The 26,595-nt window shown below is 37.6% G+C and overlaps 1 protein-coding gene across 2 annotated transcripts in view; it reads left to right on the top strand.

Annotated features, from left to right (window-relative positions):
* The first annotated feature begins 1,154 nt into the window (after nt 1-1,154).
* relt (RELT TNF receptor) overlaps nt 1,155-26,595 on the top strand; it is a 28,788-nt gene continuing 3,347 nt past the window's right edge. The window contains exons 1-10 of one of the 2 annotated variants that reach the window (XM_027147125.2): nt 1,155-1,342; nt 16,852-16,926; nt 18,571-18,669; nt 18,758-18,942; nt 19,072-19,127; nt 19,354-19,626; nt 25,005-25,085; nt 25,295-25,373; nt 25,773-25,997; nt 26,282-26,453. In XM_027147125.2, the coding sequence (XP_027002926.2) occupies nt 16,873-16,926; nt 18,571-18,669; nt 18,758-18,942; nt 19,072-19,127; nt 19,354-19,626; nt 25,005-25,085; nt 25,295-25,373; nt 25,773-25,997; nt 26,282-26,453 (1,224 nt within the window). In that variant the 5' untranslated portion in view covers nt 1,155-1,342; nt 16,852-16,872. Of the gene's footprint in view, nt 1,343-1,691; nt 2,013-16,851; nt 16,927-18,570; nt 18,670-18,757; nt 18,943-19,071; nt 19,128-19,353; nt 19,627-25,004; nt 25,086-25,294; nt 25,374-25,772; nt 25,998-26,281; nt 26,454-26,595 lie in introns of those variants that run through there. The other variant, XM_047822771.1, reaches the window with a different exon arrangement.

The following is a 26,595-nucleotide window of genomic DNA, read 5'->3' as shown; positions in this document are numbered from 1 at the left end:
TGAGCGACTCTTTGGTGGCTAATCAACTGGGTCAGAGCATCTCCAAAACATTCAGACATCAGTCATTAGGGTCTAACAAAAGTGGTTCGAGGGACAACCAGTGAACCGGCACCAGGGTCATGGCCGAACCAGACCAGGCTCAACTATTGTTCTAGTATTTGTGCTAGTGTTCGGGGCTCAGACACACTTTCCCAGTTTAAACGTAGATTAAAAACTCATCTCTTTAGTCAGGCGTACACATAATGCATCCTATATCATCATGCACCAGTACATCAGACCTGCACATTTTTATGAACAGCAGATATGTTAATCCCTCTCCACTGCTTCTCTCTTTGTACCCATCCCGAGGCATCCAGACATTGTACCAGCTCCCAACGTCCTCTGTGGGACGAAGCCTTTGGACGTCCACTGAGCCGAGGCCGACTCTAAGAATCCTGAGACATCTCTAGTTAGACCCTGTGATACTAAGGAGATCTGAAGTCCATGATCCTTACACCAATACAACATTTGTTTGACTGTATATTACAATCACACCCCCAGTGTCACCCATATGAGGATGGGTCCCCCTTGAGTCCGGTTCCTCTCAAGGTTTCTTCCTTTACCAATTTAAGGGAGTTTTTCCTTGCCACTGCTGCCTGAGTCAGCTCAGACTTGCGTATAGGGGGATAAATACATACACAATGTGAACTATATATATCTAATAATAATCTTGCATTTTTTATTCTGTTAATTCTTTTTCTTTTATTATTCGTTATTTCTTTTATTATTCCTTATGTTTACCTTCTGCTCTATGTTTATGTTCTGTAAAGCTGCTTTGAGACAATATCTATTGTAAAAAGCGCTATACAAATAAACTTGAATTGAATTGAATATTTGTGACGGAAAGATGTCAGAGCAAACAGTGCACAGTTATGGGGCATGATCATTCAGATTAACATCAGATAGTGAGTTCTGGGAACATTTTGTCTGACTTCCTTCAGCTCTGACCTCAGAACAGTGTAACTACACAGTGTACAGTACGAGAGAGAGAGAGAGAGAGAGAGAGAGAGAGAGAGAGAGAGAGAGAGAGAGAGAGAGAGAGAGAGAGAGAGGCGGTGCGCGCTCCAGTTTCATCCTGTGACGTTGCGTTCTGGACGCGCGCCACCGCGGAGTTTCACTACAGCTCCGTTCGACATCACGAGTCAGGAGAGCTGCTTCCTACCGGCTTTTTTTTTCTTCTTCATATATGTATATTTCTATTCTTTCTATTCTTTCCCTCTATCTTCTTTGCTCTGGTTAATAACTCACAGATCTATGATCATAGCGCAACACTATCCTATAGTAAAAATACAACCTTAATCAGGTAAGTTTAACTTCTTCTGGCTTGATAACAATATCCATCCCCAGTGCTTTCTTTATACTGGAGCTGTTTCTTTATACTGCAGCTGTTTCTTTATACTGCAGCTGTTGGGATTTTAAGTACACGCGGGGACTGAAGATCATGTGTCACATCTGTTAGCCTATACATTGACCAGAGGGGTTTATGAAATCTGACACAAAATCTTTTCTAACACATTTGAACATTTGAGTGTTGAACAGTATTGAGATGGCTGGATTTTTTTTTTATTATTATTATTAATATTATTATTTTGTGTGTTATGATTCTTATCTACTGTAATGCATGGAACTCTCCTATAAGCTGTTATGTGGTGAATTGTGTGCTAAGGATGCTTTAGTGCTTGCTCTTAGGAATAATGCCGGGCTGTTGACTATCTGATGCTCTGCTCTAACATAACTGCCTGTATACATACATCTGTGCTTCATTTCTCTCTATAACCTGCCAATTATAAGATTAAGAAGTACTTAAGCCTGCTCTGTTTGTTATAAAACAGCAACCACACTATTGTACATCTATCTGCAAAGGTTGCCAGGTGTCTGCTCCCTCGGTACACTGAGCCTGGTGGCATGGTTCCAACCTGGAATTTATACCTCTGATCTTCTCCCTGCAGAGACCTAACCGGTTTAAAAACCAGGTGACGTCAAAATGCATTTAAATAACGACAGTTTATCAAATACATACCTGCTTACCTTAATCTTTCAGCAACACCCACAATATCCCTTGTAATGCAAAAAAAAACCCAAACATGTTTTGCTTACACTATGAAAGACGTCAGTTACCCTAATCCTGCATCATTATGTTCTGTTTTAACAAATAACTCACAGGCTTTTAATTCTTCCCAATAGAAAGCAAGTAGTTTAAATACTGTGGGAGTGCAGATCTCACATTTAAATACAGTTGTGACAATGCCTCAGTGATCCTGCCCACTGGGCAGGTTCACACACACCCACAGTTTGACCCCAAAAGGAGTTCAGCTTCAAATACGCCTGCGTCAATGCACTAGGCATGTATCAGTAATCACAATATGTAGCACACACATTGTTTGCATATGGTTATTGCTACCACACCCACATAATATTAAGTTTGTTAGTGTTTGTGCTCCAAATAAAGACTCTCCCGTTCTGAACATAGCGTACAATAAAAGTCTTCGAAGTGAGTTAAATTGTATAGATTTTGATGAAACAGTTAGGGTTGAACAGTGTGTTATATCATGTGGTTTACCTAATGGTATAATAAAGAAGAACGATGTGGTGCAAATTGAACACACACTTAAAGGCGAACTTAATACTGTATATACAGTATATATACTGTACTGTATAAGTCTATAGGATGTATGACTCTATTGTCTGAGCTAGAAAGAAATCAGCCCTAGCCTCACTTCATACATAATATACATTGTGTCTTTGTCATTGTTGGTACTACTCTGCTCGGTGTTACAGTCCAAAATAAGCTGCCTTAAAATATTTGATAAGAGTCGATAGTCTGATGCCAAAAATGAACACTCTTTTTATCTTTTGGGGAATTTACCTGTTGGTTCTGCCATCAAAAGGGCCATATCCAATGAGTCAGAGTGCCTCAAGTGGTTAAGGCTCTGGGTTGTTGATCAGAAGGATGAGGCTCAAGCACCAACACTAACAATCTGTCACTGTTGGGTCCATGGCACTTAAGCCTTCCTGCTCCAGGGGTGCTGTATTAAAACTGCCCCTGCATTCTGTTCCCAAACTCCATAGCTTGGATATGTGAAGAAAATGCCACTATGAGAAAATAATGAGAATAATTATTTAATTAAAGTAATGAGAATAAAAAAGACGCCTTCTAATTTAACATATCTAGATGTAAATATCAGGAAATTAAAGATGAAATTCTTATTTATCATCTAACTCTTTTAATCTCAAACATAATTCACCATATAGCAAAAAAAAACAAACAAACAAAAAAAAAAACATTGGCCTTGCCTCTTCCAGTATGCTCATGGGGGTCCGTATAAATAGACCCTTTCAAAGATGAATTAATTAGACAAATCATATCTCGCCTTTTTCACAGCGTCTCACACGCTTGACTTCTGATGGCATGTGATCCTCAGCTTTACCATGAAATTTGTGACGAATGACTTCATTTTGTGACATTCAAATAACACAAAGAAAACATTAGCCCTGATCTTCTGTTGACTGATGAGTTTCATTTTTGGTCTAAGCAAACGTTTTAACATTATTGTGGAAGGAAAACCTTTATTGTAAACCTTTATTCCTTTTTTTAAATAAACATGAAAGATTTTGTTTACTTTTCCATTATTAATAACTAATATATAATCTTTATATTAATATTAGTTGATAGACATTTTCCCACTATATTTGCTACTGTTTAAAATAAACCCAGACAGGCTAATAAAACACTACAAAAATAGACAAGATTTTAAATGAGAGGAAGTTATGCCAACTCAGTCTGCCACATTCCTGTCTAGAGAACTGTCACAGCTGTGTGAGTCTAGAATATTAGCTTTTTTTGTGGGATTGGTTCTTTTCCTTTTGGCTTACTAGGTTCTTTCATGCTTGGCTCCTTTCAGTAGTTTTCCTCCAACATATATAAGTAAAGTAGAAATTCAGTGAAATTCTGACATTAACATTTTGTCAAATTTGGGGAGTTATGGGTCATGTTCATGTTGCTGTGTGTGTGTGTGTGTGTGTGTGTGTGTGTGTGTGTGTGTGTGTGTGTGTGTGTGTGTGTGTGTGTGTGTGTGTGTGTGTGTGTGTGTGTGTGTGTGTGAACTTCAGCTCAGAGGGTTACTCTCAGGGTCATCTGGTGAAACATATTTGCGCATACATTGGCTCAATGCTTCATCTTATACCATAATTACACCCTGCTCATGCCTGGACTTGCATAGCAGAATGTATAAACCCAGAGTCTTTGAAGTGGGTGTATTCCTTGGCAGAAGGCTTTACCCACTGCCACTGGGCAAAGTACATTGGGTCTGGACTAGAAATTGCTTAATTAGAGTGTTTGCTATTGATCCCCAGGGACCATTTTAGCATGATGGACACTTGCTCAAGGAGTGGCAGACTTCACTGTATCATTTGAGGCTTCCTATCCATCACATATGTATGGCATGTCAGAATGTGAATCTTAATTAAAAACAAATTTGACTTGGGCGAATGTATTAATGTGCTATGAAACATGGTCTGAAGGCAGGGAGTCTCAGCAGGTAGCATTATTACATGGTAGCTTCTGGGTCTAGGGTTCAATCCTGAGATCAGATTGCTTTCGATTCATAAAGAAAGCTTAGTTTCATGTCTATGAGTGATTCTTCAATGTTCTTTGGTGATCTGGAATGGATTTATTCGTGCCTCATGCCAAATGTTCCCACTGTAACCTAGACAAACAGGAGATGAATGATTGAATGAACATGACCCTGACCCCTTGCAAAAATTTACAGACCTTATAAGGACAGCAGTGTCCTGGAATACTTATTTTAAATAAATTAATCTAATCACATACAATCTGCTTAATAAACATAACACTACATCTTATAATTAGCGAGTTGTATTTTTATTTAAGTCGTACAACATAAAAACAACATTCTTTTTTTTTTTGTCAAATTCTGTGACAGCATGGTATGGCTACATGCTTTAGTTTTTCTCTGTCTGTTTTCCCCTTTTAGTATTTTCAGTATTAAAATAATGTCAGTATCAATGCTAGTGCAGGACCCAGGACATCATTTCTTAGGCCCTTCCTCTGCTGATGGTCATCATCCAAGCTTGCTGAAATTGTTTGCTACAGTATCATGAAGCTGCGCTGCTCATACTTTAAAACCTTCAGCCTTCAGTTCAGCGCAACTTTGAAATTCTTGTTATTTATTATTATTGGATTATTATTGCAAGCTACTGAAAGCTATCTTTTGTTTAATCTTGTAATAATAATCTTGTAATCTTGTTTAATCTTGTAATAATACAGTATCATAACACTTAGGTAGGATAAACCAGTAGTTGTGTAGCAATCAAGAGAAATGTAGTACACAGTCAGCACTGATATTTGCAGAAAATGTGCAATATGATACTTGTGTTACTCTAATCCTTCCATATTGTGTTTCTTTGCTCTAACATGTATATGTTCACTTCATTAAGGGCTTATTTGTGAGCTGATGAGTTGAGTCTGGCATGTTAAAGCAGGCATGATTAAAATGTACAGTTCATACAGTATGCACTTCAGGATTAGGACTGGGATTTTAAGATTAGAAAAATTCCTTTTTCCAAGATCTAGGTAAGCATCTAATATGACTGAATGAATGAATGATTGAACCATTGATGAGTATTTCATGGCAATTTAGAATGTTCATCATTTTGACTAATGAAGCACAATTTTGAAGATGAGACATGTGTTTAACTTTAAGTGGAGAATTAATGCATTGTGGTATGTCTGTTTGTTTTGGTTGTTTTTTTTTTCAACCACAGAGGATATGCTACAAAATCAGGAAATCTGGAGCTGCTGAACCACAAACCTAATTCTAAAGTGATGATTATGGCCACATTTAGGCTTAAGGTTCCACAATGTCATAGTAGTGATTTGTGGTCCCTGTGTGACATGCAACACAATGCATTGTATATGCACAAGTTAACAAAATTATCACCATAGCAAAGGGAATTTACAGAAATGGAAGGGGAACCGTATGCATGTGTAGAGGTATTTAAACAATTGGCCTCATAAGAAGCATCAGAAATCCTAAACTTTCAAATTGAGATGGTTTTATTCTAAAATACAGGGAGCACTAATTGCTATCCTGACAAAAAAAATGTGACCAAAAATATACCCTGGCTTTCTTCACTAAATCGAGTACTCCTTCTGCATGGACTGCTTGCTCATCTCATTGATTACATTTTACCTGCTCAATGATTTCCTCCATTGCAAACTCTGATTCTGTACATTTCGATTAACAAGCAATGAAATCTTTAATAATGGCATCTTCCCCTACTCCTCTCCTACTGTACTTTTCAGCACTCTCTCTATAGTCAGAATTTGGCAACTTTAACTTACATTTCATTCTGAAGTCCTTGTGAACAGGAGATAGAAGGGCCTAAATGTTTTGGCATAAAAAAACTAATGAGATTCTTATTACTGACTGATTCTTAGTACTGACTGAACACAGTAAATTTGCAGGTCAAAATGTTAATTGTTCTTCACATATACGGTATTTGTATGTTTTTCATTCTATGTTGCCTCCTAACCCTCCAAGGTCATCTCTTAAATGCCTGGTGTATTTTCTTTTCTTTTTTCCAGCACAACTATGTTCTATATTACTGTTTAAGATGACAGTATAAAAAGCTAAGTTTATTAAAATCTTAATTTCATAACCCATAACTAAGATGGACTTTTGACCAGTATTTCAATTTCTCTTACAGAAACCTGATGCTTATTGATCAGTTTCTGAATGTTGTAGAGAATCAATTACAAAGCATACCATTGACTGAAAGTCCTTGTTTACAAACTATTACTAACACTTTGAACTTTTAAAAATGAACAATAAACAAATTAAAAACACAAGTAAATGTCACTGGAGTGCTACAAAACTGTAAAGCCAGTACTTGCAACTATGATTAATTAATTAAGCTAGAAGACATGACCTTTCATGTGTGACTTCACAGAACTCAGCAGGTTAATAATAATATATATATATATATATATATATATATATATACAAGTGAAGACATTTAACAGCACTTCCTTATGATGTCATTATAAAAATAATGTATCCATACGTAAGAGCAGCTATAACACTTAATTCTAATTAAAAACTCATTAAAATGTTTACAGTAACATTAGCATGTGAATTCTAATTTTAGAATTAAAATTTTGCATTAGCAATAACATTCTAAACATTCAACCATTAACTACTGTAATTACTACAGTAGTTAATGTTTGAATGATTAGAATGTTTTGCAAAGCCTATAGGTGAATAGGAACTGAAAATCTAGCGGAGCGTGAAGTGACTTGAGCTAACGTCTTCAGTCATAAAATCTTAACTAGCTATTGGTGAAGACTATAGCAAAGTATCATATGAAAAGGTTAATAAGAAGAAATAAAAAATAAATTCACATAACTTGAAATCAATGAAAGAATAAATGGAACAAATAAAAAATCCTAATTTCGTTGCTCTGTTTACTGAAAAACTAGCGGACCTACAGTAAGTTTTCAGAGAAACAATAATACTACTGAGCAGAATCTATGTCTAACCTATAAATAATAAACAACAAAAATGTAATAATGTTACTCCAGTTGAATGATGTACAGTACAATGACGGACAGCGTCTGGACAAGTTTTCATTTCTGCTCTTGATCCTTCCTGTGATCAGCGTCAGCATGGTTGATGACTGTGTGGAGTTTAATCATGACCCCATTCCCTTCTGGCCTGGTTTACATCCCTTGTATCGACTCAGATTCTGACGTGATGCCTACTTTAAAGAATCTTTGTAGTAAACATTTACAGAACCATAAACAGGTACATACCACATCAAATTTGGAAGGCAGTGTAAACATCATTGCAATAATGTGAGGCAAGGAATGCTCTGTGGTATGTAATGCAGTGATTCCCAGCTTGTGGTTCTCGGATACCAGCTTAGGAACCAGTGATGTAATGGATGTGTGGTCTGCTGTCCTTTATCCAAGTTGATATTTACACTTGAGTAAACACTTGAAAGGTGTTTGTTTTCTACAGTAAATGACTGCTATAAATAAGCAGATATACTTCTTGTGGTTATGGTGTTGGGTGATGATACTCATTTGGAGTCCTTGCCTAGAGCAGCAAAGATAATGGTCGGTTTTCCTTTATTTTCTCCCACTGACAAAAACCACAGTAAAGTACTGATTATGTGTCATAATCCTGTTTTCATGTCTGTCCTCTAATCCGTAACTTGCAAACAGGAACAATTTAGGAAAAACATAACTTTTTTTTATTTAGAAAATCTTGCTCCAGCCACATGTTTCACAAAACTGCATAAATAGTAAATTTCATTGACACCACAAAAAAGTGTTGTTGGTTTTTTTTTGCACAATAGGCTCCTGTGCACGCGATTGATAACATCTTTCCAAATAAAGTATTTAAACACTTATTCTTCCACACCTTTAATATTTCATGAGCTGTCAGTAAGTTATTAGTGCTGTCATGAGGAGCAGTACCGCATACAACTGCTTATAATCCAACACTATCATAGCAAAGCTGCAAAACAAGCATAGCTACTAAGCTACAAAGAACCTCCCTAAATATAAATAATATCAGTTGTACCTACAGTACTATTTTGGTACTGGAACATTATCTTTCTATAACTAATTTAAAGAAACAGCTTTCCTAGCTTCCCTGTAATCTTAGCCTACAAAGATGCTACATTTTATAATACTATTCCTCAATAAATGACTGACTTTGGTGAGCAAAACATGGCATTTAAACCTTTTCACCAGTACTCTGGCAATGCATTACGCTGCTAATTTGACTAACCGGAAATTTTTAATCACTGTAAACAATTATTCAAAAAAATTAAGTTATACAGAACACTGGCTTTCAGTGCCAGATATATGTTTTTTCCCTCTGTTGATAACCTTATACAGAATTTAAGGTTGAAGATAACACCTTAAAATTTTAGAGGCTTATAAACAGGTACTTCGGGCATCTCAGGGAGAGAAATAAGTTTATCACCATTTACAGTACTTTGAATACAGAAACGTGTGTGTAATTTTTTGTCTTTTTTCTTTTTTTAACCTTTCTAGGAATATGCCTCTAGAAGTCTAGCTAAAACAGAAATACAAATGTCTGCTTCCATATGAGCCACTGTGGAGTGTGACATGACAAAGACATTCAATGCTAAACGCTGACACAAAAAAACAAGTGGCAATTAATTTTCTTGGCCTCTGGTCAGAGGAGTTAAATACACTATGAGATTTGTCATTATATCATAAATTACACTTTGGCAAAATTATTAGTCTTTGCTAAGCAAGTTATGCCAGTTTTTAGTATAAAAGAATTAGTCAACTAGTAAATGTAAATGAGTTAGTGTTTGCAATATTATGCAATATTTCATAAGGGGATCATTCCTTCAGAAACCTTCTTTATGCCTGTCAGGGTCACAATGAATCCAGAGTCTATCCCAGTCACACATCCCAGTTATGATACAATAAATATAACTGAAATTAAATTCTAACCACTTTGCTGATTTATTCTTTATGCTTTCATTGTTTACATTTAAAAGGCGTTTGGTAAATGGAGTAATTTCACTGTCAGTCAATAGCTACACTATGTCGTCCGCCCTCCAGTGACACAGGGTCACAGTTCCTGGTACAAGCACGCCAGTTGAACCATGGCAGTTCTGCCTCGGGCACAAATAGTGAAGAACAACCCTCCAGCCACTTTTTAATCTGTTAACCAACTTTCCACAAATTTTATTCAGTACATCAATGCCTATACACGTTATCATTGCTACACATTGCTACACAGCAACATAATTGCTATATTTGATGTCATCCTTAACCATTACACGTATAGACATGACTTCAAATTATAGTTTAAGTTATATCAATTCTGTCCTTAGGATATTATCTTTTGTATGGTGTTGGTACATTTTCTTGTAGTCGACAATGTTCAGTTCAGAGATTTAGCTTTGTAGAACTCTCATTCCAAACCTTTTATCTTTTTGTCCCTTCAATTTAATTGCTCATCTGCCTCCAAGCCGTGTCTTGTGCCTTTAGGTAGAAACTGATCTAGTGAACTAATAGTTAAGGACGTTTATGTAGAATTATTGAGCATTTTCATGTTGCTGCAATGACGAGGGCATATTTGAGATTAACTGTACATTTTGATGGATTTTGGGAAAGCAATTCAGCTTGGAGACGGGCAGGTTCACTTACCATCCATCTGGTGTTAAATTGACTCAGGATAAAACTTGAATAAGACCATACACTGGCTCAATGCTTTACTCCTAACTATAATTACGCCATGCTCTGATCTGACCTATGCTAGAGAATGCAAAAATCCAGGGCTTTTGAAGTGGGATTTCCTTTGGTACAAGTCTCAGCTTACTGCCACTGGGCAAGGTTTGGAGTTTAAAATACAAGCATATCCCAGCACGAAGGCATGATACCTTTATGTAAGAAATTAGAGTCACTACAGTATGGACAGTTTATCCATGACAAACCTACAAATCCCAGTCATTGATGGTTTTCCTTTGATTCTGTTCATTCAGGCTTTTGTTGGCATGGGCACATTTCCACATTTTTGTCAAATAAATATGTATTATACTAAACCTGTTACTGTCATACCAACATAAGAATCAACAACAACAGATGGAACTTGAGTTTCCATCACAGGATATACTGTAGTGAAGTAAACCTCAAAATAACGAAAATAATTTTTTAGGCAAGTGTTAAGAATACACCAAATACACCTACATTCACACATGCTGCGATTTTATCTTTATGAAGTCAATAGGTTTTCCTACTACTGATAAGCCATAGTAATAAGGTTTATCAGTGTATGGTGTAGCTAGAATTCCACTTGACCATAAATCAGTTTTCTTGCTCTAAAACGAAACATTTATGTATAAAATTCACCAATGTGTGTGTGTGTATATATATATATATATATATATATATATATATATATATATATATATATATATATATATATATATGCACCTATGTATACAGTATATGCATATATGCGTATATGCGTATATTAATATATATTAACACATGTGCTCTACTATCTTCACTCCTGTTGCGCAGTCGTTGCAAAGAATCACTCAATATTTGCATAAAGTTCAGCTATTCTCAAAATTGTCACGTTGCTGGTCACCAACTCTCATTGAAAATAATTGGTCTCTGGTCGCTTTGTTGGCACGAGTCTTGTGGTTTCTACTACACATTAGTGGTTTTAAATTATTCCCAAGGACCGGAAAACATTAATTTAGCGTATTATTAGAAAAAATAATAGATGACTATGTCCACATTTAGGCTTGAGGTTCCCCAATGCCACGGTAGTGGCTTGTGGTCCATGAGTGACATGCAATGCACTGGACATCCGTCCATTAATATAGGCCCGTATGTGTTGAAACACAGACACAGCTGCAGCAGAGTCAAAGTAATTACAGAAGTCAGTCAGGGGGAATTTTAATTGTTTGCCATCATCATAAGCATTTGAAATCCCAAACTTACAAATTGAGGCAATTCCGTTCTAAAATACAGGGAGCACTAATTACTATCCTAAAAAAAGTGGCTAAAATTTACTCAGGCATTCACCACTAAATGTACCGTGCCTTCAGCATGGGCTGGTTTCTCCAAAAATGTCAGTAAGTCGTCTTTGCTAACTCACATGTGGGATTCACATGTGGGTGCATTTAACATTCCAGTGATTACATGGTTGTGCTTTACCTGCTCAGCATGGACTTTCCCAAATGGCATCACTTTTTTAACAAACTAAGGAAGCCTCTAATTGAACCGTTTGGGAATTTTTTTCTGTTTCACAAATCAGTATGAAAGTATTATCATCATTTCATTTTTGTGAACCACTAATATTTATTTGAGCGAGAATGGATGTCTCAGTATATCGATTATACTGACATTTTGCTTGATACTTTTTGAACATGATACTGCTTGTGATGTCTGCATAACCGTGTTAAAGTGACACATTTCCTTCCTGTGTCAGTTTCCACCCTGTTTTTCCATCCCAATGTGATGCATCCACTGAACATTTTGCAGTAAGCAGTTACATGTTTTATTTCACTGTATTTAGTGAATGTTATTCTACCACTAAAGGTTTATAGCATGCAAAAGGTAAATAAACTACACTATACTTTGAGGTCAAGACGTAACATAATGATGCTAAATTTAGTTCCTTGGCTATAGCAACTAAGATAATGGTCAGTTTTCCCATGACATAACCACAGTTGAGTGATTATCTTGTCTTGTGGGGCAGTTATTGTGTCAATCTTTATCTCCCAAAGAGAAAAAAGCCTTTTACAAATGATCATCATCACACCCCAATTTTTTTTTCTACATTTGGTCTTGTTTCCAAACTTGCTGCAACCAGGAGTGTTTGAGTAATTGGTGTAATTGCTGACTCATACCAGATGACATCTTATAAACAGAACCCCAAAGTTTCCCTCTCTTTTTTGTATGATTTTTCCATTTCTTGGGTTGTTAACTGGCTTCCACTCATATGAAGTTTGTAATGGGACAGCTTTATGAGTCTGTAAATGCATTTTTCAGTTTTGTTTTCAAATCTTTGACTTGTGCTTTGAGAATGTGCTAATTTCATATAAATTTCAAAAGCATGCCATTAAGAGCACGACTGACCAAGCAACACATGGTTGGCTGTTCCAAGAGCATGAAATGAGGAAAAACAAAGTAATTACTTTTTTTTTATTCTTTTTTTTTATTTTTTATCTCAAATACATGGCATGATCTGTCACGAAAGGTCAGAAAGAAATGGTGAGGGCAGAATATGAGCACGGCATATAACGTGCCAGACAATGAAGGCACAGTGTTATTTTGGTGGAGACATTTTACAGCTGATGCAGATGGAGGTGTTGAATTTCAGCATAATTACAGTGGAAAAAGTCTGACATGCACTCAGCTCGGGATTATAAAGGATGCCGCATTTAGAATTGAGCTACTTGTTCTCAGTTTAGATGCAACTAATAAAGCTGATGGTCTTAATTAGATCAAAAGATTCAGGTTTTTCTTTTTTATATGATTTTATTTTTTTGGAATACAATATTAAAGAGCTATTATCTGCGTAGTTGGTGTTTTCAGCTTTTAGGATCCATTGTAAATTTATTCCATGCCAAAAGCATTCAAAGGTCATGCCAGGCTTGCTGTCCCATCCAAATTGTAACTTGACTTCTGCCAACATGGATAATTCTAGGTGATTTTTTATGTTTATTATTGTTTTATTTATTTCATGCGGTTTTAAGCTCTCCAAAAACCACTGAATGGAAACAGATTGGAAACAGAGCCAGAACCTCAAGAACTGTAATTAAAGTTCATTGAAACTTTTGCTTTTTAATTAAAGGGCTTAATTTATACCCGTTCATAAAGCAACAGGCATGTCTGAATGATTACTGATTCTCATTTTGCTTCTACATGTTGAGCCGTGTACTCCATGCTCAGGAGTCGTGGTTAAAACAGAGAAAAAGAAGGCCGAAACCCTTAAATTACAGTATGCATAAAGCATAACGAAGGACCCTGTGATTTGTTGTAGAGTGGAGATATGCCATCCGTAGCCAAAAGCAAACATTTCTTGTGTTTTTTGTCCATTTATTGGTGCAACATAACAAGATTGTTGAGTCTAGCTGGTTTTGACTTATGCGTTGTCCTCTGAGAGCTGGTTCAGATTCTCCAATGAGCCTGGCATGCTTTTCTTTGCAGAGGAACGCATAAGATTTGTTCCTGAATTATAGTGATTGGAAAGTCTCTTTGTGATTAGGACACTAAACCTGGTGTGCTTTCAACAGACAATTGTTGTCTAAACCTGAATTAAAGCATTGGAACGTTTTTGTATGAATGGTAAATGGAGCCATTAGTGTTTTCATAAGAGGAGGACACTGGTTTCTGGTCCAAGACTAAAGTGAAGAGTTTTGGAGGTTCCTGTCTGGATGTTTAAGCTATTGAAGATATGATCTTATTAACAGGTTAGTGAAGGTTCATACTGCAACTTTACAGTTGATAGATGATTTTGAAGCTTATTTGCTTCTCTAATTCAGGTGTGCTTCAATTGTACTGAATGAATGTAATGTAATGAATTTCTCTTTATGTAGTTCATCAATATCTTTAGTTTTCAGTTGTTGCAGATCTTAAATCTTTGGTGGTGAGGTTGAAAAATTAATATATTTATTTTTACTAAAAATAGTAATAATACAGGATTAGTTTAGTTTAGAGAGGGCTGATAAGATTTAAGCATTATCTCAAGCTTATCTTAGTTAAGATGTGCCTAAACACACATGCATGCTCGTTCTTGTGCATGAGCATAATTATTTTCACTTTTTTTGTTAGAAATTGGACAACCTCTCTAAGTGTCTGGGTTGAAGCTTTTAAAAAACAACTCTTAACCACAATGTTGCTCCCTGGCCTGGTGTCAGTCACTTGAACATAAGCACAGCGGGGTGGTGCTTCCTCCAGGTGTAGGTGGAGCTGTGGTTCATATGGCAGTACAAGTGATGACAGCTCATCTTATATATGCTTTGACACCCTATGCAAGCAGATAACCACTGTGAAAGGACTTTCAAGTGGATCTCCAGATTGGTGCTGCGGTATGTGGGACTTGAACTTTCTACATGCTGATGGGGTTTAAGATTAGTTTTGGTGTGAAATGAGCAATGGTTTGGGGTAAGTGGGACTCTGGGATTAGGATTCTCAATTGGTGCTGATTTAAGTGGGACTCTAAAGCAGTTTATGGACAAATGGGATTTTAAATTGATTGTGGATTAAGTTGAATTTATTAATAGTTCTTAGGAAAGTGTAGTTCTGGGTTATGATGAGTTAAGTGGGAATTCAGAATGGCTCTGGAATAAGGGTTCTGCAATGGTTCTGAGTTAGGTGCTATGTTGGTGCTTTTTACAGTAGGTCCTTCATTATTGCTGTTAGATTCTGTGTTTGAACAGAGTTAGCTTCTATGTTCGTGCAGAGTTAGGTTCTGCATTGGTACTGATATTAATTTTGCATTAGATAATGCAGTGTTGCAGATTTAGGTTTGGAGTTAGAGTTTGGGGCTGAGTTAGGGTCTGTGCTGGGGCTGAGTTTTGGTCTGTGCAGGGGCTGAGTTAGGTTCTGCACTGGGGCTGAGTTTTGGTCTGTGCAGGGGCTGAGTTAGGTTCTGCATTGGGGCTGAGTTAGGGTCTGTGCTGGGGCTGAGGTATGTTCTGCACTGGGGCTGAGTAAGGTTCTGTGCTAGGGCTGAGTTAGGTTCTGTGCTGGGGCTGAGTTACAGTAGGGTCTGTGCTGGGGCTGAGTTAGGTTCTGCATTGGGGTTGAGTTTGGGTCTGTGCTGGGGCTGAGTTAGGTTCTTCATTGGGGCTGATTTTGGGTCTGTGCTGGGGCTGTGTTTGGGTCTGTGCTGGGGCTGAATTAGGTTCTGCACTGGGGCTGATTTTGGGTCTGTGCTGGGGCTCAGTTAGGGTCTGTGCTGGAGCTGAGTTAGGGTCTGCGCTAGGACTGAGTTAGGTTCTGTGCTTGTGCTGAGTTAGGTTGTGAGCTGGGACTGAGTTCGGTTCTCTATTGGTGCTGGGTTAAGTGGTATTTTGCTGTGACTTATAGGCTAAATGGGGTTCTAGATTGTTATGCGGTAACTGGTGCTTTAAAACTGCACTTGCGAGCACTTGTGCAATTTTGGGAAATCAGATGGTGCTGGAGTAAATGAACACGTGAGGTGATAAATTAGATATCTTGAGTGTGTTTACTTTTGCATTTGTTTCAGAAATTTATTGTTGATACTTTAATAACATGATTGGTTTCTGTAATATTTACATAAATTACATTTATTGCCATTATGTAGTTTATGTATGTTTTAGATGTATAACATTCTCCTTTTTTGGTTGCACAATGTATGTCCTATGTGTCGGGAAATTTGCAAAAGCAGTTCAGAAGGATAGGGCATTCATTCATTCATTCATTCATTCATTCATTCAGTCAATTATTTTCTTTTCTCTATATACATCTAGGTAATGTGTTATTGGTCTCCAGTGATAAAACGATTTACCATTGTTATTTTGAGAATAGCTTTTCCCTGAGAATAGTCTGTAAGAGAGAGCCAAGGGATGGGTAGAAATCCCGGGTCAAAGCTGGGTGTGAAAAGAGTACATAGTCACATGCATGTTATTTGGATAGGATCATTTATCTGAAAGGAACTGGAGGCCACCATCGGGTGTTTGAAGCAGACAAATGTAAGAAAGTAACTTGATTGGTGAAAGAGAGGCAGAGAATTGTGTGTAAGTGGCATTTATACTGTTTAAAAAGATGTTTAGCCATTCAGTTATTCAAAATGTAACAGTACAGTTTAAAAATGTTTAAATAAAATGTACACCACACTGACATGCAACTTCTTAAAAGAGTGGTAAATATTTTGATGGTTATAACATGTCATTTATACTCCCACTTTTCACTCTCCAGTCTTTTTGTGAGTGACCTCACATGTCCAGCATGTAGTTTCAGACCCAACTGTACATGATTTAGGCTAAAAATAACAAGTGACTACAGTGGCTGACCAAACCACTGACCAAATATAGATCATCTGCCTATTCATGTCATACTATTGCTCATGGCTTTTTTTTTTTTTAAATAAACAAATCCAAGCCCTCAGTTTTGTTCATTCATAAGAGAGCTCATTCCTAAGTGCTGTTTACCTGGACAGGGATTATGACACAGCTGTTTTTCATGACATCACTGTTGCTATTGCTGATGTGTGTCATTTTGTCAACTCATCTTGTTGTGTTGTTATTTTACAGATCTTATGTTTATAGAAGAACATGTTGAAGATGAAGATGAACCACCTTCACTGCTCAACTCCTGTGTTTTTTGTAGTAAGCTTTTATCTTGCCATGAATTTCACTTTATGTTTCTGATTACTGCAGTGTGTGCACATGCCTCTTTATCTGACAAACAGTGATTTAAGTGGATGCCGATGGTACATCTATCTATCTATCTATCTATCTATCTATCTATCTATCTATCTATCTATCTATCTATCTATCTATCTATCTATCTATCTATCTATCTATCTATCTATCTATCTATCTATCTAGGAACTATCTATCTATCTATCTATCTATCTATCTATCTATCTATCTATCTATCTATCTATCTATCTATCTATCTAGGAACTATCTATCTATCTATCTATCTATATAAAACACTAGGGGGAAAAAGCCACAGACATGGCAGCACTGTCAGCTTGTGACATCAGGTGTATGAATTCTGGCAGATTCTCCAACTCACCTACAATGCAGGACTAGATTTTTAATCTTTCTCACATTTCAGTTTGTATCTCATCATAATATTTTTAGCTGATTTAGGTGGTTCTGCTTCCCAAAATATAACTAGTAGCTTAATTTAGACAAAGCATGAATAAATGAACAATGTAAATAAACACAGCACCATGGAGTTTCTTTGTCATATCTGACTGCTTACTCACACCAGAGTAAAAATCAAAACCTCTCGTTTGCTCAACCTGCAGTGTCCCGAAGCATAGTTCAAGTCTCAAACAGTTCAATTCAATTCGTTTATTTGTATAGCACTTTTTACAATGGGCTTTGTCTCAAAGCAGCTTTACAGAACATAAACCTAGAACAGAAGGTAAACATAAGGAGAAATATAGAGAATTAATATAGTAAAAAATTCAAGATATATATAATTCACAGTGTGTATGTATGTATGTATGTATGTATGTATGTATGTATGTATGTATGTATGTATGTATGTATGTATGTATGTATATGTATTTATCCCCAATGAGCAAGTGCCCAGATGTGCCCACTGGCTCATTATATTGCATTGAGTGTGCAGCACTTGCTCCATTGACACCACAATGCAGCCTCTGTAGGTGGCCTCTGTATCATACAAACTGAGCTCATAGCCCGCCTCTCTAAACACTGACACACTGAGCTGTAAATGATACTATACAACCGTACTGATTCAGAATCACTCTGCTGGCTAACATCCTATCAGGACAATTTTAAGGAGCTGAATGAGATGATTTTTTAAGACACTGCTAAGTGGAAACTTAAACAGTCTGGTTTTGTAACTTTTTTTTTTTTTTTTTTTTTGTAAAAAGAAGAGAGGTCATCACTGTGCAAGTTTCTAGAAACTGTCAAAGAGCCCTCGGCTAATGTATGTGACAACATCAACCATAATCTAAATTACACAAAGAGATATAGACAGATGAGTCAGACGGACAACATGTGCATGGGAAACAACCTTGGGCGACAATTAGCTGAGGGGCAGGAGGATAGTGACAGACTGAAAATAACACTATGTGAAAAATTAACTAATTTTGCAGCTGAAAAGTTATATGTTTATATTTGTATATAATGTGTATAGACTGTACTGTGATGTTTTTCTATAGACTGCAAGACTGTTTTATCAATTACGTTCTTTGCACATTCATCTAAATATTAAAATTGTGTGTGTTAGAGTACTAAGCCCAATTTGTTTGCATTTGGCTACAGCTGCTGTGGCCATGTGTGGTGCAGACAGCTCCGTGTCTGATGGGTCAGGCTCAGGCATGTGTGTGTCTACACTGTCCAGCTGGACAGGAGCCTTCCTCGGTGAGGGACAAAATAGCCGCACATTACACACTTATGCAACGAAAAAATCAAAACCAATACAATTGTTGTGGGTTTATTTGTATTTTAGGAATGCAGTGAAGTGGAGTGTCCTGACACAGAGGTGAACTGTCATAGTTGTCCACCAGGCACTTTCTCAAACTCCCACGGTCCGGATCAGTGCATTGTACACACACAATGCAGGAGTCTAAACCGTCGCCTACTGATGCTAGGCACATCAGAGTCTGATGCAGTGTGTGGCGCCTGTCTGCCTGGGTAACTACTGAAATGCACATTTGTTTTTTTATTTGGTATTTGCTTTTATCAAAAGTGATTTAAATTAATATTTGTTCTGTCACAGATCTTGTGTGTTTGCTTGCTAATGGAATACTTGTTGTCCTCCAGGTTTTCCCCTGCACTGAAAACACGGAGCTCCAACACCCAGCATTCATGCATGAGAAGTGAGTGCTTCTGTTAATGTTGTATATTTGCAAAATGAACTCTCACCTCTTTTCTAATGGGTTATTTATATCAATTATGATATGAACACACTTCATACATTTAAAAGTGGGATTCAATAATAACATCATCATCATCATCATCATCATCTCTCTCTCTCTCTCTCTCTCTCTCTCTCTCTCTCTCTCTTTCTCTCTTATTGGCTCCCACTATTTTATTCTATCACAGTATCTCTGGTGCGTTTGCGGCGTAATGCAGGAAAGGGTGCTCGAACAGGCGGAGCCGGATCGGGTGGAGCAGGAGTGGGCAGGGCTAACAGCACAGCTGTGCATGCAGCAGAGGAGAAGACTACAGAGTATGCCGTGTTTGCTCTTGTCCCTGTGTTCTGTGTGATGGGCCTGCTGGGCATCCTCATCTGCAACCTGCTCAAGAAGAAGGGCTACAAGTGTGCAGCAGAGAAGGAGACTGCAGAGAGGGAGGCAGGCATGCTGCAGAAAGATGGTAACACACACACACACACACACACACACACACACACACACACACACACACACACACACACAAGTACTCATAATCTAATGCTCTGATGTTTACATATACAGTACTCACACACACATACACATAATGAGTCACATAATGTAACTCACTCCCTTTTTCTTCACATACTGATGTTCTGATATTCACACACACACACACACACACACACACACACACACACACACACACACACACACACACACACACACACACACACAAACACACACACACACACACACTTACACTTACAATGTACATACAAAAAAATAGAAATATGTGGACAGATGTGTTTTGTATGCATACTTCAATGTGTGTATATGTACATAAACTGGAAAGTAAAGATACTTTCCAAGTAATATATATAGTATGTTTAACAGAGGGCTTGGGAACATCCATATTTACTGATAAATTCTTTATTGTGACGTATTTACCACGAGAACTAATCAGTAAGTAGCCTCAGATTCCTGTATTTTTGGCCCTTGTTTTGCAGTTCTTCTGAAACAAGCTGCATTGTTTTGCTTATTAATGAAGAGAAAAGTGGGTTTTTAGCTGTGACCATGAAATTATTAACAGGAAATAACCTGGCAAAACATTAACTGTAAACAAATAAATAGTAAACGTATTTGTGTCAGTAGAAGACTACAGTAGAAGACTATTTTGAAGAATCAAACCCAGTACAGATCGCTAATCCCTTGCACAAAGTAATATTATGTGAGTGAATACAGGTCATTAAAGAAGTGCACTTATTCTCCCAAGTGCTTCTGGTTGCAGATAGCTAAAGTACTGAGACAAGAAGGAGCTTCTGCCTTCTAAATTATGGAAAAGTAAAATGGTTTGTATGTCACAGTACTTGGTAAAGGCAAAAAAAATCACTGTAACATCCCCCCAGTTGCTCCACATATACTGTAACATGATACTTCGTCTTTGCGTCTCCCGATCAATAATTTAAGTGCATCTCCTGACACTGTGTGTGCTAGAGCGTCATAGTGGTGTCTGTGTTATTGTGTCCTGTTGCTTCTTGGCTATCGTGCATATTAACCTTTGCATTTTTAACTGAATAAAGTAGGGCAGTCAATGTCTTTGCAGAATTTTCCCCTACGTAGTCAGTCAGCCATGACGTTTCATGTGTGTGGCCTCAGATCGTGACCACAGATATTTTTGGAGAAGATAATCTTAACAGCAACAAACGAGATCAAGTCAGAGGCTATCACACTTGGTTTATGCTGTAGGCTACTATGTAAGGAATTTATAGAGCAACACAGTTATCCAGTATTGAGTATATACGTTTGTCTGTTTGTGGTAGAGCCAGTGTGTTTTCCACGATCACACAAAAGCACTAATATAATTTAACAGGGATACCAGGTTTCAGCTAAAACCTCCAGTCCAACTACATTCCAAAAACCACACAAAAGATCTGAAACTAGTCCTAAAAATGTAAGAATCAGAAAACCGACAGCAGTCTTTACACAGAAAACAAGGTCACTGTGGTGCATACAGATTTTAATCACACTGTTTATTGCCCTTGTTCTTGTTTAATATCTCCAAAAGGTTTGCTTGTGGGATTTCTAAAAGTGATATGAAACACTTTTAGAAATCTCTATGAAAACAGATAAACATTTGCTAGTGAAATGTATCTGATATGAGATCGTTAATTAACTGATATCTTGGAGATTCCCTTTCTCAAAGTTTTGCAAAGTTTGTTATACACAGGATATAAGTATAAATGCCATGCAGTAATCTATCTGTGATGACTGGCTGGCTATGAGGGTTTTAGATGTGTTCAGAACTCTATACTAACAGCTGTACATTTCCCTTGTTGGTTGCATTAGCAACATCTACAGAAGAAAACTTCATCAGTGCATTGGCAATATATTGTGGGAAAATAATGTATCTTGCACATTCTCTTTTTGGTTAAACTATTCAAGTGCTGAAAGCTTGACCAGGGCATTTATTTTTAAAGGTTTGGTTATATTGTGCCAATAATTAAATGCAAGCCAGGTAAAGATCTGTGTTCTTGATGGTTACATGGTATTTATACCACAGCACTGTTGAATTCTCGATTCTGATTGCATTCTAAAGTTATCATTTCTACAGTAACAGCTAATGGTGGCTGCTCACAATCAAATACTAACCTGCACTCAGTTCTCAAAGTTTTTGTATCTAATGATGGATGGTGGTGTGTTTTGCAATTTCTCTGTAACAAACTGTATTTTTGTCTTGTTAACTCTAACGTCTGTTCATAGCTGCTATAAAAAAACGAGAGTGTAGCTCTTTACAATTATGTGCAATAACTGCCTTCTTCTATGGCACCTGATTAACAGAGAAAACAGTAAGAGATTTCTCTTTCCCATTGTGTTGTACTGCTAATGTATTACAGTTCATTGAGGTTCATTGTGGTTCTCTTGGCTCTGCAGCTTGCTATGAATTATATTACTGAGCTGAGAGAGTTTGTATGCCCTTGACTCTAATCCAGTCCTCTGTGGTGTGTGTGTGTGTGTGTGTGTGGAATAAAAAAGGACAGCCAGAGGACAGTGGAGCTTAGAGGAGAGAAATATTCAGGAACTGCCTGTAGTGTGTGAAAAGTCACATTGTAATGCTGTGTGAAGGTGTGTGCCTAATAGAGAGAGATAATAGTCTAGGATAAAGGATAGAAAGAAAGGGTGAGATGTTATAATATGAGTGAGGAAGTCAGAAATCCATAATTCACATCACTAATGATTGAAGCGAAAGGTACTATTCAGGTACAATGAGTCATTCATGCAATAATGTGCGAGTTGATGGATTAATTATACAGGAAGCCAAATAAAAAGATAGTAAAGTAGAAATGTATTACTTTAAATGAAACAAACAGTGTTACTTCCTGCTACACTGTCTGTATTCAAATAACTGTAGTTAATCTCCTGAATTAATATTTTGTCTGAGGTCATATGTGCATTACCTTTATGGCATTTGGCAGACACCCTTATCCAGAGCCACGCACAAAAGTTCTATTATGTCTCTAACAATGAATACATTAACACTGATTCACTAGGTTACAGATTTTTTTTTGTTGTTGTTGTTGTTTAACATACACCTACAGCAAACAGGGGAAAAGTTCTAGCTCAAGTGTTACAGGAAGAGGTACAGTAGGTCTTCACCCATCATTTGAAGACTCGGCTGTTAGCACATTTAGGGGATGTTCATTCTACTACCTTGGTGCCAGAACAGATAAGAGTCTTGTTGTACACCTACCCTTTACCCTGAGAGATGTTGGGGCTAGCCGAACAGTGCTGGTAGATCTGATGGAGCAAGGTGCAGTGTTAGGAGTTATGAGAGTGTAGAGGTAAGAGGGAGCTGGTCAATTTTTGGCTTTATAGCCCAGCATCACTGTTTGGAATCTGATGCGTGCAGCGTGAGAATTTAGGCAGGTTGAAAACAAGTCGTGCAGCTGATTTTTGCATCATTTGCAGAGGACAAATTGCGTTCATAGGTATACCTGCCAGCAGTGACCTACCACCAATGTCGTGGCTAATAGTAGAATGAATATAAGCACTTACTCCAAACATTGTGTTCAGTTTCAGCTCTTTGTGTCTCTCCTTTATATGTCTTTTTTTATGCCATTTTTACATTTGGCCATTTACAGTTCCACCAGCTAGCTGTCCTCTATCACACTACAGCTACCAACTGGCTGACACATATTTCCTCCAAGACATGAAGCCAGCTAACTGCATTTATTTGCTCTCTCTGCATACATTTTATTGACAGGGTAGAGAGTGTAATGCTATCCCTCCCTCCCAGAGAGCTCAGTCTCCTTAGTGGAATTCAAACTTAATCTCTTACAACAAAAATCTTCAACCTGTTTGTTTATACATTAGCACTTGTATCACCATTAACATCTTTAACGGTGCTTTTCTTGGATTGGTATCTGCTTTAAACTTTCAGATCCACAATTACATATTTATACCTTGTCATGCATTCATCCTCTAGATTAGACCTGAAAATTGAAAAATGGGTACAATTGAACTATATACACTTTTTAGAAGAAGAAGAAGAAGAAGAAGAACAGGGAGCATAGAAGCCTTTATTATCGCCACATATACATTACAGCACAGTGGAATTCTTTTCTTCACATACTCCAACTGAGGAGGTTGGTGTCAGAGTGCAGGGGCAGCTATGATAGAGCACCCCTGGAGCAGGGAGGGTTGAGGGCCTTGCTCAAGGGCCCAGCAGTGGAAGCACCGGGCCTTGAACCTTGATCCTCCAATCAACAACACAGAGCCTTAACCAGTTGAGCCACCACTGCCCTTTACTTTCTATGTTCTTTTGGGCACAGTGTTGCAACAGGTATTTTTGCCACCTCTCTGCTCCAGGGTCTCAATAAGTTTCTGGGTTTCACCCCACTTCCTGAAAACATTTTTTATAGTTGAGAATTAAAATGCCATGCGTGATTATTGTATTTTCCAGTCCTGATTACATGATTAACTAACATATTGCACAATCCCAATAGAGAGAGAGAATAACAATATTGCAGCAAATTAATTAAAAGGAATATGTGTGTGTATGGAAACCAGCAGCTAGGCAGATCTGGATGAAGCTGTACTTTGGTCCGAATGTGCATGACAGTGGTGTGGGGATTTCTACCTCACCAAAGGAGAATATACAGGAGTAGATTGGGGTGTGTGGGATCCTTGGTAAGGCTGAGGGACAGACATCTTCAGTTGTCTCTTATCGTAAAAAGCTTTATCCATAAAATGATCTGAGTACAAAGTGAACAAGCAAAGCACCAGCACCAGAGTCAGTCCTTTTTTCACTGAACTTTAGTATATTTTAATTTTATTAATGTGTTTATATGTAACACAATGATCCTTTGGATCCCACAAGAAAACAATAGATTGTCCTGGCTAGATTAGAATAACCGCAGCTGTCAGTGACAGTGTTTAAGATGGATGAATAGACAAGAAGGCTGAGTGGGCTATTCTCAGAATCCCCCATGCATACACATACATCTCTGGAATTCTGGGGAGGGGGACAGTTACCATAGAGACCATCAGGCATTGCTGTGGGTCAGCGGGGATAGGGTGAAACTGATCCTATGGAAATACTGAACGTGTTCACATACACAAAGCCAGATGTTGTAGGAAATTCAGAGAAGCCAAAGCAAGATATTTACATCATACCACTATTCTAGTGCCTAAATGGAAACAGAGCACATGAGCAGTATTTAAAACTAACAACTGGATGTTGAAAAGAAAATAGACAATTGACTTTAATTCTTTGTTAATCAGTCTACAACCCTGAGCATTCTGTTATGTAAATGATTGGATCCTGAATCTAAAGCTCTGAATGTGTGTTTGTGTGCATAGGTAATACTGGCCTGTATGTTATAGAAGATCAGAATGAAGACACTATAAGTGCACTAGTGCGCCTCATCACGGAAAAGAAAGGTATTTTATTGTCAGTTGTCCTTATTAGTTACAGTTATTTCTGTACACGTATGTGTGGCTGGCTAAGACTTCAAGTGTGTGTGTGTGTGTGTGTGTGTGTGTGTGTGTGTGTGTGTGTGTGTGTGTGTGTGTGTGTGTGTGTGTGTGTGTGTGTGTGTGTGTGTGTGTGTGTGTGTGTGTGTCTGTGTGTGTGTGCACGCATGTTTCAGAAAATGCAGCTGCCTTGGAAGAGTTGTTACTGGAATATGAGAAGAAGCAGACATCTAGTAGCAAAAGATCATCAATCAAGTAAGAAAGCATAGAACATTTACAATTTGTGGTACTAATTTTTACAGCTTGACATTTGATAAAACATATTTATTACCTATACGCCTACAGCAACTCATGCTAACAATGAGGTCATGCAAATTTAATAAGCCAGTTTGAAAAATTACAATATGTTATCATCACAGCTGGGTGGATTGATGTGGTTTGGCAGGGCATCACAGAATCCCAGGACGAGCAGTAATGAGATCAGCACCTGCTAATAGTTCTGGATAATGTAATAATATAGTTCATTTCAGATCAGGAAACTATCACAGCATCACTTACAAATGAAAAATAATAAATAAGTATATATTATAAATTGAACTTTCACATATATTAAGTTGTTATATCTCTCCATCTGTTACTGCATTCCTCATTCAGGTTCCCTGGCTTCCTCCAGTTCCGCTCATTGCCCAGGACTTGTAACCACCATCACCTTCATACTATCAACGGTTTGGCCCTACATTCTGGTCTTGGCTGCTCACGTTGCAGTCAGAAGAAATGGCCACAAGTACTGTTGCCCCTCACCATCGACACAAATAAGACATCATGTGCAACATCTATCCCCTCCACACCTGGTGAGGGAAGGGTCCTCAATGTAGGAAGGTGCAGTATACTTTAAATATTATACTTCAAAAAAAAGTGCATATATTGTAGCAGTTATAAACAGCCCCTTTTTTTTTATCTGAAAGGGCAAAAAGAAATAGGCCCTCCAAAAACACTTTCCCCATAGCAGAATACTTCATGACTCTAAAACTCTGATGCTGGAGCCTCCTTATTTATATTAAATATCTAATTGTCTCAGATAAATAACATCATATTTGTTGAACACACTTATTAAATCATGTCCCAGTTCATAACCTTTAACACAACTGATGCGTGATTGACAGGTTCCAAGTGGCTCAGATCCTGGAAGGTGACCCAGTCTCTGTGGCGACGACCCCAGCAGAGTCCAGTGACATTGATTCGATAGACTCTACCAACATGGAGTCTGCTGAGGAATTATCCCTTCTGGGCACGTGCTCTTCCTCAAATTCTCACTCTTCAAAGAACAGAAAGGATGTGAGTGACTAACAGAAGAACATCCACATTCCTCTCTTTCTCTGTTGTTTTTGTGAATACCCACAGAGTTCACTCCCATCTGCTCAGTCATTCTCTAACAAAGCATTCACAGATTTTTAAACAATCCTTTTATTCTGGTAAA

The sequence above is a fragment of the Tachysurus fulvidraco genome, chromosome 13, assembly GCF_022655615.1.
Source record: "Tachysurus fulvidraco isolate hzauxx_2018 chromosome 13, HZAU_PFXX_2.0, whole genome shotgun sequence".
In the NCBI taxonomy this organism is placed as follows: Eukaryota; Metazoa; Chordata; class Actinopteri; order Siluriformes; family Bagridae; genus Tachysurus; species Tachysurus fulvidraco.
This window is presented reverse-complemented; position numbering and strand designations above follow the sequence as displayed.